Source organism: Perna viridis, chromosome 1 (genome assembly GCF_037379345.1).
Source record: "Perna viridis isolate PV_CMFRI_1.1 ecotype Kerala chromosome 1, ASM3737934v1, whole genome shotgun sequence".
NCBI classification, from domain to species: domain Eukaryota; kingdom Metazoa; phylum Mollusca; class Bivalvia; order Mytilida; family Mytilidae; genus Perna; species Perna viridis.
In genome coordinates this window covers 65,977,077-65,989,277 of record NC_142445.1, presented here as the reverse complement: position 1 = coordinate 65,989,277, position 12,201 = coordinate 65,977,077, and the positions used below count along the sequence as shown (strand labels likewise).

Below are 12,201 nucleotides of genomic sequence, written 5' to 3'. Positions count from 1 at the left end.
ACTGGTAAGTTGTAAAACATAATTGTTTATTGCAATATGGTGAATGTGTCAAAGAGACAACAAACTCGCTCCGATGACAAGTGTCAGCACAACTTCACCCATGGATCTTAGAAAAAAACCTAACATGGCAGTGCAGGCTGTCGCTGGCCCTCAAAACAACATTATACACAGGTACAGCGAAATAGTTGTCCCTATATCCTCCAGCAACATAAAATAAGTAAAAACAAAACAATACATACAGAGGCCAGAAATTCCTGACTTGGGACAGGCGTAGTTAAAGCTCTGGCGTGCTCCTCCCTCCTACACTTAGAGGTCGATGTTAAACGAACATTTTCAACCAAACGTTTATCGTGATAAATTTTCATTCAGAAATGTCAATTTCCTTCCACCTGTAGCAACATCTATTTAGCACCTGCGTATGGAGTTTTCATATCAAAACTGATACGTTATGCCAGAGCTTGCCGTAACTACGCAGGTTTTTTGTATCGCGCTAGTCTTCTTACAATTAGGCTTCTGTAACAGGGTTGCTACAAGACTGAAGTCATCACTTCAGAAGTTTTAGGGTCGTCATCATTAAATCGAGGATCATTATGGTGTATCCATCTGCACCATAAAAATTGGTTTTATCAACGTGTCATAGTTTTCTTTTCCTCTTTGGTCTACCCCGGTATTGACTTTTTATAAGCAACTCGGCGGGTGTTTCTAGAAAAGCAGAGGACGCTTACCCTACCAGTGCACCTGGTCCATGCTCCCAGTTTTAGTGGAGTACTAGTTGCTCATTAATTTTAGTTACTTTATGTTTTTTGTTGTGTTTGTCTGTTTGCCATGTATGATCTTTGTCCCTGGTTACTTTCTTTGGATTTCTGCTAGATCTTGGTTTCCTTGATTACTCTTTAAAATATATAATTTAATAAACTAAATGACCAAAATGAAGATAACTTCAATACTTTACTTATTGACTTCATTTTAAACTTCTTGTGCACCAATTATTGTAACGAGAATATATATAGTGAATATGTCAAAGAGACAACAACCTCGTAGGGATGCAAAATGTCAGCTCAAGGTCACCCATGGATCTTCATTGAACGACGAGGAAACACTCACATACTGGTAGCCCAGACTATATTTTTTTTTAATTCATTCTATATGTTCAACTAAATTTTACCAAAAAGTTTGGTAGCCCAGCACAAAATCTAGTACTGCTAATTTGTGTCCCCAATTATACACAGGACAGCGGAAGAGTCGCCCCTACATTTCCTTCAGCAACATAAAACTAAAATGAAAGTGGAAACTAAACAACACATACATAGGCCAAATATGACTTGGTATAGGCGCAAAAAATGCAGCAGGTTAATATACTTTGGTGTGATCACAACCCTCCCTCTTTTTAATCTGGCCACTGTGGGAAAGTGTTACACGATTAAACACATCTAAAACCAATTCAAAACTGTCTGATTCCCTTGATTAAACAGAAATAAAGAAACTTAGTATACGTTACTCAAATATACACACAAATGACTACTAGCAGTTAACCGACATGCAGACTGGCTCTTGGCAACTTAAAACCTACAAAACGTTATGTCATATCAATCCCAATTCTTCCTTTGCGGGGTTGAAAACCATGGTACATCATAAGTAATACAATGAGGACACAACTCGGGTCATGCCGAAAACTGCTTTTAAATATAGAGAGCATTCCGGTTATTCTCCATAATATACAAATTCTAATTTAAAACAACCGCTGCAGCCATTGGTGCCGCCGGTATTCCTTCTGCAGGTCTGGTAACCATGGCAATCGTTCTAACGGCAGTCGGACTTCCAATAGAGGAAGTGACGCTCATAATACCAATCGATTGGTTCTTGTAAATCTGTTTAGAACAGTGCATTATTTTGTTTTTCAACTACATTTGTTATCGTGTTTAATTGTATCTATTTTTACAAATAAGATATTTGATATCATAATATTAGATTAGAAAAAGTAACTAATTTAAGATTCTTCAATCAGTTCATCTTCAACTTTACAATTTAATTTAGCATGCATGCACGTCGATGCATCGATTCATTGTTTTGGTGTGCGAACAACTACTTCAAAACATTTGTTTTCGTTTTATAGGGATCGATGCCGAACTGCAATTAATGTACTCGGTGACGCATATGGAGCTGGTCTCGTTGATCACTTATCAAGAAAAGATCTTGTGGCCTTAGACAAGACGGATATCAAGAAACAAAACAGCATAGAACTTAATGAAGGTTTTGTCAATGGCAGCTTACCAGAACTTGTCGGTTCGGAAAACAAATCATTCACTCAGTTATGAGAATATCAAGTCTAACGATTTTTTTTAACTTTAACCATGATACAAGGGTTTACATAGAAATTAGTTGTTAGTAGTAGTATATTTACGTCATAATTATCCAAGTACAAAAGTAGTTCTTTTTTTATTCAGATTCATGTGATTTATATTTCGGTGAATCAAAGACTTGATCAATACAGAAAACTGATATTCGTGAGGTACTTGTTTCAGATTTTTTAGCAGTTGAGTGTGATTTCTAATCTAAAAGGAAAAGATACATTTCCTTTTTAAAGCTTTGATGCAAATGTGTGCAATCTTTGGTTACGGAAAAGTTGTAAATACGTGATATGAAATTGTCTTCGGAACTGTATGTCACGTTATTTTTTTTATATTAAATAAAAAAATAAAACCTATTCGTCTTTGTAATAATTATAAGGATCTCAAATATTGTTGCAACATACCCTTTTTGTAGAACGTCTAGAACGGTATAAAAAGTCCATGTAAATTCGGTAAGCTTAACTTAAAAGTTATGATACGAAAAAAAAATTCCATACGCAGGTGCTAAAGGGATATTGCGAAAGATGAAATAAATAAAACAAAAAAGTTACCAAACGTGAATTCATTAAATTTGTCAAAATTTAAGTGATGGGTTTTCCCGTATATACGATCACTAAGAATAGGACAAGACATGAAAGTATTTGTGGTGTCCAGTTCCTTGGAGTAGATGATCTAGCTGAATGATGTGCCTTCTTTTGGATAGGATCAGCTATAAAGTCAACCCCATAAGAATCAGCGTGTAGCAAAACACAATTTGTTATACTAGTGAGTGGAATATCGTCAATTTGGGTAAAATGGCCCACATTTGCCTTAAATGTTGAATAAAATATAATTACATTATACACATTCATAGCATGTATACATTTTTTAAATATAGACTGAAATTAAAACTGTCAAGGAAGTTTTCAAGGTAGTATTATAACACAGTATTTCTATCCAGTTTCAGTCTTAAGTCTACTCGGCCGTACTTGTAATTTATTGCAAAAACGGTAATTTGTCTTTTTACAAGTCTACCAACTTGAGCTCGAGTGATATTTCCACCAATTATTGAGTACGTTTTTCCTATCTCTTTCAGTTTATTACTTGTCTCAGGGATTTCGTCTGACAATTGAGTTTCATTTTGATTGTTCCATTTGTGATCACAAGCATACGTCTCGTTAGTCTGAGAGCACTGTTCCTGTAGTTGCATTTTCCGCTGTAATCGCCTGATTCTCCGCCTCATCTTGACTCGAATTTTGTCAAAGGACGGCAGGTCAGATAATGTTTTAACGAGTTTAGAAGCTTCTTTCATTACTTTCTTATTTCGTGTTATTTTGAATACTTTCATCTTTTTCAAACCTTGATAAACAGTGTTTGTAATGTTCTGATGATCAATTGGTTTTTTAGCAGCAAATTTTTCATTAATTTCCTTATCAACAATTTTACCGAAATCTGTTAAATAACACCACTCATAAGATATTAGATGTATGATGTTATAAAGTTGACGTGGGCGATTGGTTTGTATGTATTGTCCCCCAGTTATGTAAGCCAATGCAGAGAAAAAATCCTTGTATGGTTTCACTGATTTTCCTATCCCAATCGTATATAAAGAAATGCCACAATGTGCCATAAATCGGACTCTTTCGACTGGGTCGTAACCTTTTGGACATCCATTAGGTAAGGACAAGTCACTATCGGGATCTAATCCATGGGGAGGGTTGCCAGTAATTAAAATTGCAATTTTGGTAGATTCTTTGCCCCAAGTCAAATTTTTTACTTCCTCCAAAGCATCAGACAAAGCATTTGGTGCATTTTTTCGATCAGTGATTATGACCTGAGCATTGTCTATCCATGACCGAAGTTCTTTGGTTGACTCTGTAAAATCATGAAATTTTGTAACAAAGGTATCATTTTCGTCCTGATGATCCATGTATTCTATGTAGGCCAACCGCAACAATAGGTGATGATTTTGAATGGACCACTCAGAAAAAACCTCACGAAACTTATCCATGGCACCATCGATATAACGCTTGTATTCTTCAGTTCCAGACATTCCCATAATAACAGCTATATCGAGAGGCCGTACCGGGATTATGTATGCATGACCAATTCTTAATGACAAAATGATAAAAAGTAAAGTCCATACATTAAGTGTCAACATTTTGTTAAAACAGTCCATTTGTTTTATAGTTAAGATTCATGGAGAAACAATCTACGCTCTACATGAACTGATGATGTAATGGAAGAAAAAGTCCTTTATAGACAGCTACTACTTAAGTTTGAAGTGGATAATATTCTTATTTCATTAACGTTTATCTGAAAGTTCAAAAGTGAAGTTCAAAGTGGTGTTAAGTATGGTTCATTAAAACAAATGAGAATACCATGTTTTTTCAGCATTTTAAAGCCTTTTGATATTCCGCTTGATAACAATGGAATATTAATGTTGATAGGCTAGGTTTTAATTATCAATCTTTCTTGTCGATTCAATAGTATGTTCCTCAAAATATCGAAAGTTCTTTTTTTAATTGTAAATGGTACTGTAGAGTACACTTGTCTGAAGTAATAAGTCTATTCTTATATATTTCATAATATAATCATAATAACCTTAATGTTCTCATTATAACGATGTCATTCTGACTAATTATCTTGTAAATGTCTACTATTACGGATGTGATACAATAAAGTCATTATATGTTACAACTTGACCTTTATTTGTGAAATGCAAATATTAATGGGTAATTTTGTAATCTAAATGTGTCGAAGGGAACGAATCTTTCAAATGATTCAGTGCAAATTGTAATTCAACATTCTCCTACAGTTCAAAACCACAACGCAATGCATTACTTAACCTCGTTAAATATTGATGATATTTGTTAAACGGTCATACCAGGAATTTATTAAAAGTTCTCTCGAAACTTTAATGCTCCACATCAATGGGCATCATTGAACATGCACTGGTTTCCTGACGGATAATTATACTCGTTTATTCCACACCTTACTATACAAGAACTGGTTTATAAACTGAAATTTCAAAGTAGTAATTCCGAACGTTTTTCATGTTTCTGGGTAAATCGAGTAAAATTCGAAGACATTACTTTCTGTTTAAAATACCTTTACACCATACATACAATTAAAAATAAAAGAAATGGGAATGATTTATTCCAAATAGGAGCGAAGAAGGGCAATATAACCAAATACAACGATCACCAGAAAATAATAAGGATAAACATCAATGTCAAAACAGCTCAGAAGCAAGAAAAAATCAAAATAAACATTCTTAGTGACAAAACTAACAGTTACTTACAAAAACTTTCTTGATGTAAAAACAAGGGTGAGTTCTAACATGTATTCTTTATTCCTTATATGAAGGCGAGAAAAAATATTTCCCATATATTCATCACTTATCACTTTTGAGAACTGTCAAATTTGCGATGTAAATTTTTGGTCGTTCCCTCCGAGGGACTCGAACTCGTATCGCTGTGACATCTATGGCAATACCGCCTGCACCGAATCCAGCGCCATAGACCACTCCGCTAGCTAGGCTATATAAAAACATAGCTTTTCGCTGGCCGGGTCATTCCTCCTCGTAGGATTAAACTAGAGCTGTAACTTAGCACATCATGTATGTTAGTACGGGACAGTTCATCTAGGTGTTATTATGTAGGATAGAGGATCAACTTAATAATGCATGTCACAAATCAATATTACACAAACGAGGAGGAATGACCCGGCCAGCGAAAGCTATATTTTATATAGCCTAGATGACCGAGTGGTCTAGGGCGCTGGACTTTGTGCAGGCGGTATTGCCATAGATGTCACAGCGATACGAGTTCGAGTCCCTCGGATGGAACGACCAAAAATTTGCATCGCAAATTTGACAGTTCTCACATCGTTTGGGAATTTTTCAGACCCTTCTATAAGTTAACATTATCTTCCCTGTATCAATTTGATCCGATGGAGCAGTGTAGCGAATAGATTCGTCACATTCTGAGACGATATATATATGTATATATATATATAATATATATGCATTTTTCTCTCTAATCAATTAATGTAGATTATCGTTTCTGTGTCAATGGCCTTCTTGTTTATAAACCTATCACTGGTAAGTAGTAAATTGCAACTGTTTGCATTTGTTTATTGCAATATCCATGTGTTGTAATGGCTTGTATGGTTTTAATTGTCGGTATATTATTTGTAAGTTACAGTTGATATACTGTTAAAAGAATAGTTATCCCAACTAACAAATTATAGTTATGTATTACACAGGCATAGAAAGCGTCGCAGTGGTTCATGTACACTAAGTTCATTGCTACAACCATGAGGTAAACCGGCCTAACACATCTGATAAGTACATGCATGAACAATTTCCTAGTCAATAGGAGATTGGTCATAAAACCAGCTTAAATTGTGAAAGTCAAATTAACTGTCCAACAATGGAAAGATGATTTCAAGAAATATCTTTCGAATTGTGAATATTAGTACTATAAAATCCTTTAATAGTTAAATATAACAATAATGGATATGATGAATATGTCAGAGACACCAAACCCACCATGATGGAAAATGACAACTCAAGGCCACCAATGGGTCTTAAACAAATTACGAGAAAACCCTCACATCACAGGGCAGGCTGCCATTGGCCCAGAAAAAACATTATACACAGGTACAGCGTAATAGTTGCCCCTTTATTCTCCTGCAACATAAACGTAAACTGAAAGTGAAAACGAAACAAACATACAAAATGTGCGGCGTAGTTAAAGCTCTTTGGCCTGATCACAATCCTCCTTCTTTTAAAAATATATAATTTAATAAACTAAAACACCAAACGCTCACAGAAAATTAAAAAAAACAACATATCCTTCTCAACAAAAATAGGAATATAAACAATGAGCAAGCCTTTTCCGAAAACTTATACTTGCGTACAAAAAATACTTAATCTCCTGTTATTTTTACATTTTAATATTCGTCCTCGATCGCCCCACTTTTGTCCAATACCTCTTCTGCAAAGACAAGTTGTCAACAACGCACTCAGCACATTGGCGATTAAAGCAAGACATATGCTTGTGCGTATTGACGAATGGGACGCATAGTGTTGCTGAACAAGTTCATGCAAGGAACAATAAACAGATTACGCACAATTTTCTTTTCCGAAGCATGTAAACGACAGTAACATTTTAATTTATTTTAGTGAGTTGCCGAAAGAACAATTATGTTGTGTTCAATATATCCCAGTGCATGGCAAATAGCTTTTTTCTAACTTCCTTACTATACTTTATCAAAGTTAAAAATAATTTTATTTATTTTTACAGAAAAGAAAAGATTTATTAGATTTGCGCTTTGTATGCACTTATACTCGAAATTAGGAAGGCAGTGGCGGATCCAGGATTTCATGTTTTCATAGAATTAAATGCCAAGCAAAGCGAGTCATGCAAGGTATTAAGTTTTGATACCTCCACACAACAAGCTGTCAGCGTCCATCACTGAGTCATAGTATGTTGTTGTCTGAATTGTGCTTCGATTTCTTTATTCAACGGATCATAGTTTTCCTTTCCTCGTTTTTCTACCCCGGACTTGACTTTTTATGAGCAACTCGGCGGGTGTTTCTAGAAAAGCAGAGGACGCTTACCCTACCGGTGCACCTGGTCCATGCTCCCAGTTTTTAGTGGAGTCAGAGTTGCTAATTTACTTTTGTTACTTTGTATGTATGATTTTAGTTACTTTATGTTCTTTGTTGTGTATGTCTGTTTATCGTGTCTGGTCTTTGTCCCTGGATTACATTCTTTTGATTACCGCTATAACCTTGGTTCCCTTGATTACTTTTTATCATTTATTTATTTTATTTTATTTTATTTCTTTTTTTTGTTTGTTTAACCGATTTCGTTCAAGTTTTGAATTTGAAAATTGTTGATAGATATACTAGGATGGTTTTGATAGAAAGCACCTAAGGGAATGTACTTTTGTGAGAGAAATAAGGGGTTTCGATGAAAATTATTACGATAAGCTCATTACCTGGATAGCACCTCAGTTTTTTTTACAGCTTTTTCTTCAACTGTGTTTGATGGATTGATCTTCACAAAAAATGGTCAAGGGTGCTTTATTCTGGTATAGGGACTTGAAATTTTCTAAAGAGTGCATATATGACCGCGTATATTCTTTTTCAGTTGGTTTATTTATATTGATTAGATATTCCTTTTTTATCTTTTCTTTTCCGCAAATTCTTTGTTCAGTTGAATTATTTCCACTGATGACAGTTCCAGAATGGCCTGTTGAAAATCTAATTATGAATTGCGACATAAGTTCCATACATGATGTCCGTATTTTCTACAAAAACAAATTCTTTTTGTACTACAGAATCGTATAAGGTATCCACATTTTCTGAATGAAAATAGATATACATGTATGCTGAAAGCTTTGAAACGGAAAAAATGAGCGACCGATTCGTGAAACTTACTCGGAAAGTTGCTTTGAAAATGTTATTTCTTAAATTTGTAACATAATAACTGGACTTATAAAAGTTAACGGTATTCAGTCTGAATCATCGAATCAACAACATTTAGCAGAGTTTTAAAAAAATATTGTAACGCACATTTAGAATGTATAAGTTATTTTGGGATCGTCAATAGCGATAATACATATTTTCTTACCGATTCTACCATTTTGCAATGTTGATCCTCCAAATATCTACTTTTTACGCGTGTCGTATAATATTTCGATCACTTCTTCCGTGGCTTTTTAAATTTTTTTGGGATGGATTATAATAGCTCCATAGTCCGAATGCACGAAATTCTATTATACAAAAATGGGAGCAGTCTGATGAGCTTTGAAAAAAAAGTGATATGTACAAAATATTTTTATCGTTACCTAGCGTTACACGGTGTTTTACAGCTTTCTGGTATTTTCATATTATATGGATATTAATGATAATAACATTATGAGTTGTGAAATAAAACGATTAATGCTCTTTTATCATGAAAGTAATGTTCTGTTTCAAAAGTACTTCTAACACAGGTGTATCAAACTACTTGGAATAGCGCAATTTACAGTTTTCGTCAACTTTTTATATTGAATAAAACAATGAAACCTATTCGTGTTTGTAAAAATTATAAGGATCTTTGATATTGTTGCAACATACCTTGTTCCAAAACATCTAGCACAGACAGTATAAAAAGTTATTAAAGGAACCAAAATTCTAGCGAAAATCAAAAGAATGTAATCCAGGGACAAAGACCAGACATGGAAAACAGACATACACAACAAAGAACATAGAATAACCAAATAAAATACATATAAAGCAACACAAACTGACAATACAGAATGAAAAGTCCATGTAAATTTGGTAAGCATCTGTTTCGAGAAAAAAATCCATACGCAGTTGCTGTAGGGATATTGTCATAGATGAAAGTCAATGTAGATTTGATAAGCATCCGTTACGACAAAAATTGATATTACCAAACGTGAATTCATCCAATTTGTCAAAGTTTAAGTGATGAGTTTTCCCGTAATCTCTAAGAATATCTCAATTCAAGAAAGTATTTGTGGTGTGCTTTATATCAAGTTGCATGGAGTAGATGATCTAGCTGAGTGATGTGCCTTCTTTTGGATAGGGTCAGCTATAAAATCAACTCCATAAGAATCAGCGTGTAGCAAATCACAATTTGTTATACTAGTGAGTGGAATATCGTCAATTTGGGTAAAATGACCCACATTTGTCTGTAATACATATTCAAAGTTAAATAAAATATAATTCCATTATACACATTCATAGCATGCATACATCTTTAAAATACAGAGTGAAATTAAAACTGTCAAGGAAGTTTTCAAGGTAGAATTATAACATAGTATTCCTATCCAGTTTCATCACTTAAGTCTACTCGGCCGTACTTGCAATTCATTGCAAAGATGGTAATTTGTCTTTTTACAAGTCTACCAGCTTGAGCTTGAGTTATATATCCATCATCTAATGAGTACCTATTTCCTACCACTTTCAGTTTATTATTTGTCTCAGGGATTTCGTCTGACAATTGAGTTTCATTTTGATTGTTCCATTTGTGATCACAAGCATACGTCTCGTTAGTCTGAGAGCACTGTTCTTGTAGTTGCATTTTCCGCTGTAATCGCCTGATTCTCCGCCTCATCTTGACTCGAATTTTGTCAAAGGACGGCAGGTCAGATAATGTTTTAACGAGTTTAGAAGGTTCCTTCATTACTTTTTTATTTCGTGCAATTTGAAATACCAATATTTTCATCTTTTTTAAACTTTGATAAACACTGTTTGTAATATTCTGGTGATCCATTGGTTTTTCAGCTGCAATTCTTTCTTTAATTTCACTATCAGCTAGTTTACCGATATCTGTTATAAAACACCACTCATAACCTATTAGATGTATGATGTTATAAAGTCGACGAGGGTGATCGGTTTACATGTATTGTCCTCCAGTTATGTAAGCCAATGCAGAGAAAAAATCCTTGTATGGTTTCACTGATTTTCCTATCCCAATTGTATATAAAGAAATGCCACAATGTGCCATTAATCGGACTGTTTCAACAGGGTCGTATCCTTTTGGACATCCATTAGGTAAGGACAAGTCACTATCGGGATCTAATCCATGGGGAGGGTTGCCAGTAATTAAAATTGCAATTTTGGTTGATTCTTTCCGCCAAGTTAAATTTTTTACTTCCTCCAATGCGTCAGACAAAGCATTTGGTGCATTTTTTCGATCAGTGATCATGACCTGAGCATTGTCTATCCATGACCGAAGTTCTTTGGTTGACTCTGTAAAATCATGTAGTTTTGTTACAAAGGTATCATTTTCGTCCTGATGATCCATGTATTCTATGTAGGCCAACCGCATCAATGGGTGATGACTTTGAATAGACCGCCTCGGAAAAACCTCACGAAACCTATCAATGGAACCATCGATATAACGCTTGTATTCTTCAGTTCCTGTCATTCCCATAATAACAGCTATATCGAGGGGCCATTCTGCGCTTACGAATGTATGACCAATTCTTAGTGACAAAATGATAAAAAGTAAAGTCAATATCTTAAGTGTCAACATCTTTTTAAAATAGTCACTTTGTTATATAGTTAAGATTCATGGAGAAACAATCTACGCATTACATGAACTGAAGACATAATGGAAGAAAAAGACTTTTATAAATAGCTTCTACTTAAGTTTAAAGTTGATACTATTCTTATTTCATTAACGTTTATGTGAAAGTTCAAAATTGAAGTTCAAAGTGGTGTTAAGTATGGTTTATTTTTACAAATGAAAACTAAATGAGAATACCATTTTTTCGAGCATTTCAAAGCCTTTTAATATTCCACTTGAAAACATTGGAATATTAATGTTGCTAGTCCTGGTTTTAATTATTAATCAAATTTTTTTGTCGATTCAGTAGCATATTTTTCAAAACAGCGAAAGTTTTTTTTTAAAATAAAAATGGTTATGCAGAGTACACTTGATAATAAGTATGTAATTATATACCTCATAATAGTATGACATTAACTCAAATATTGTTGAGATTCTCATTAGAACTAATTATTTTGTAAATGTCTACTATTAGGGATGTGATACAATAAAGTCATTATCTGTTAAAACTTGATCTTTGTTTGTAAACTTCAAATATTATGGTAATTTTGTAATCAAATGTGTTGAAGGAAATAAATCTACCAAGTGATTCAGTGCAAATTCGAATTCAAAATTTTCCTGCAATTCAGAAGCACAACGATACGCATTTCTTCATCTAGTTTAATGTTTGTGATATTTGTTGCTCGGTCATACCAAGAATTTATTAAAAGTTCTCTTGAAACTTAATGCTCGGGTGAAACCCACAAATTGAAAAAAAATATATTTTATTGGTCACCGTT

General features: G+C 34.1%; 2 protein-coding genes across 2 annotated transcripts; one reads left to right on the top strand and one right to left on the bottom strand.

The window, feature by feature from the left end:
* The first annotated feature begins 1,718 nt into the window (after nt 1-1,718).
* Nucleotides 1,719-2,704, top strand: LOC148629910 (excitatory amino acid transporter 3-like). The gene is made up of 2 exons (XM_088559664.1): nt 1,719-1,862; nt 2,114-2,704. The coding sequence occupies exons 1-2, from the start codon at nt 1,789-1,791 to the stop codon at nt 2,313-2,315; spliced, it is 276 nt and encodes a 91-aa protein (XP_088415790.1). The 5' UTR covers nt 1,719-1,788; the 3' UTR covers nt 2,316-2,704.
* An 8,043-nt stretch (nt 2,705-10,747) lies between these two features.
* LOC148629909 (uncharacterized) lies at nt 10,748-11,281 on the bottom strand. The gene has a single exon (XM_088578082.1). The coding sequence runs from the start codon at nt 11,279-11,281 to the stop codon at nt 10,748-10,750; it is 534 nt and encodes a 177-aa protein (XP_088434208.1).
* Between the last annotated feature and the right edge of the window lie 920 nt (nt 11,282-12,201).

Excerpts from the sequence above, each read along its gene's own strand:
- LOC148629910 (XM_088559664.1), top strand. The coding sequence starts at position 1,789 with ATGGCAATCGTTCTAACGGCAGTCGGACTTCCAATAGAGGAAGTGACG. Across the intron at positions 1,863-2,113 it reads ATACCAATCGATTGGTTCTT|GGATCGATGCCGAACTGCAA; the intron begins GTAAATCTGTTT and ends TTCGTTTTATAG.
- LOC148629909 (XM_088578082.1), bottom strand. The coding sequence starts at position 11,281 with ATGACAGGAACTGAAGAATACAAGCGTTATATCGATGGTTCCATTGAT.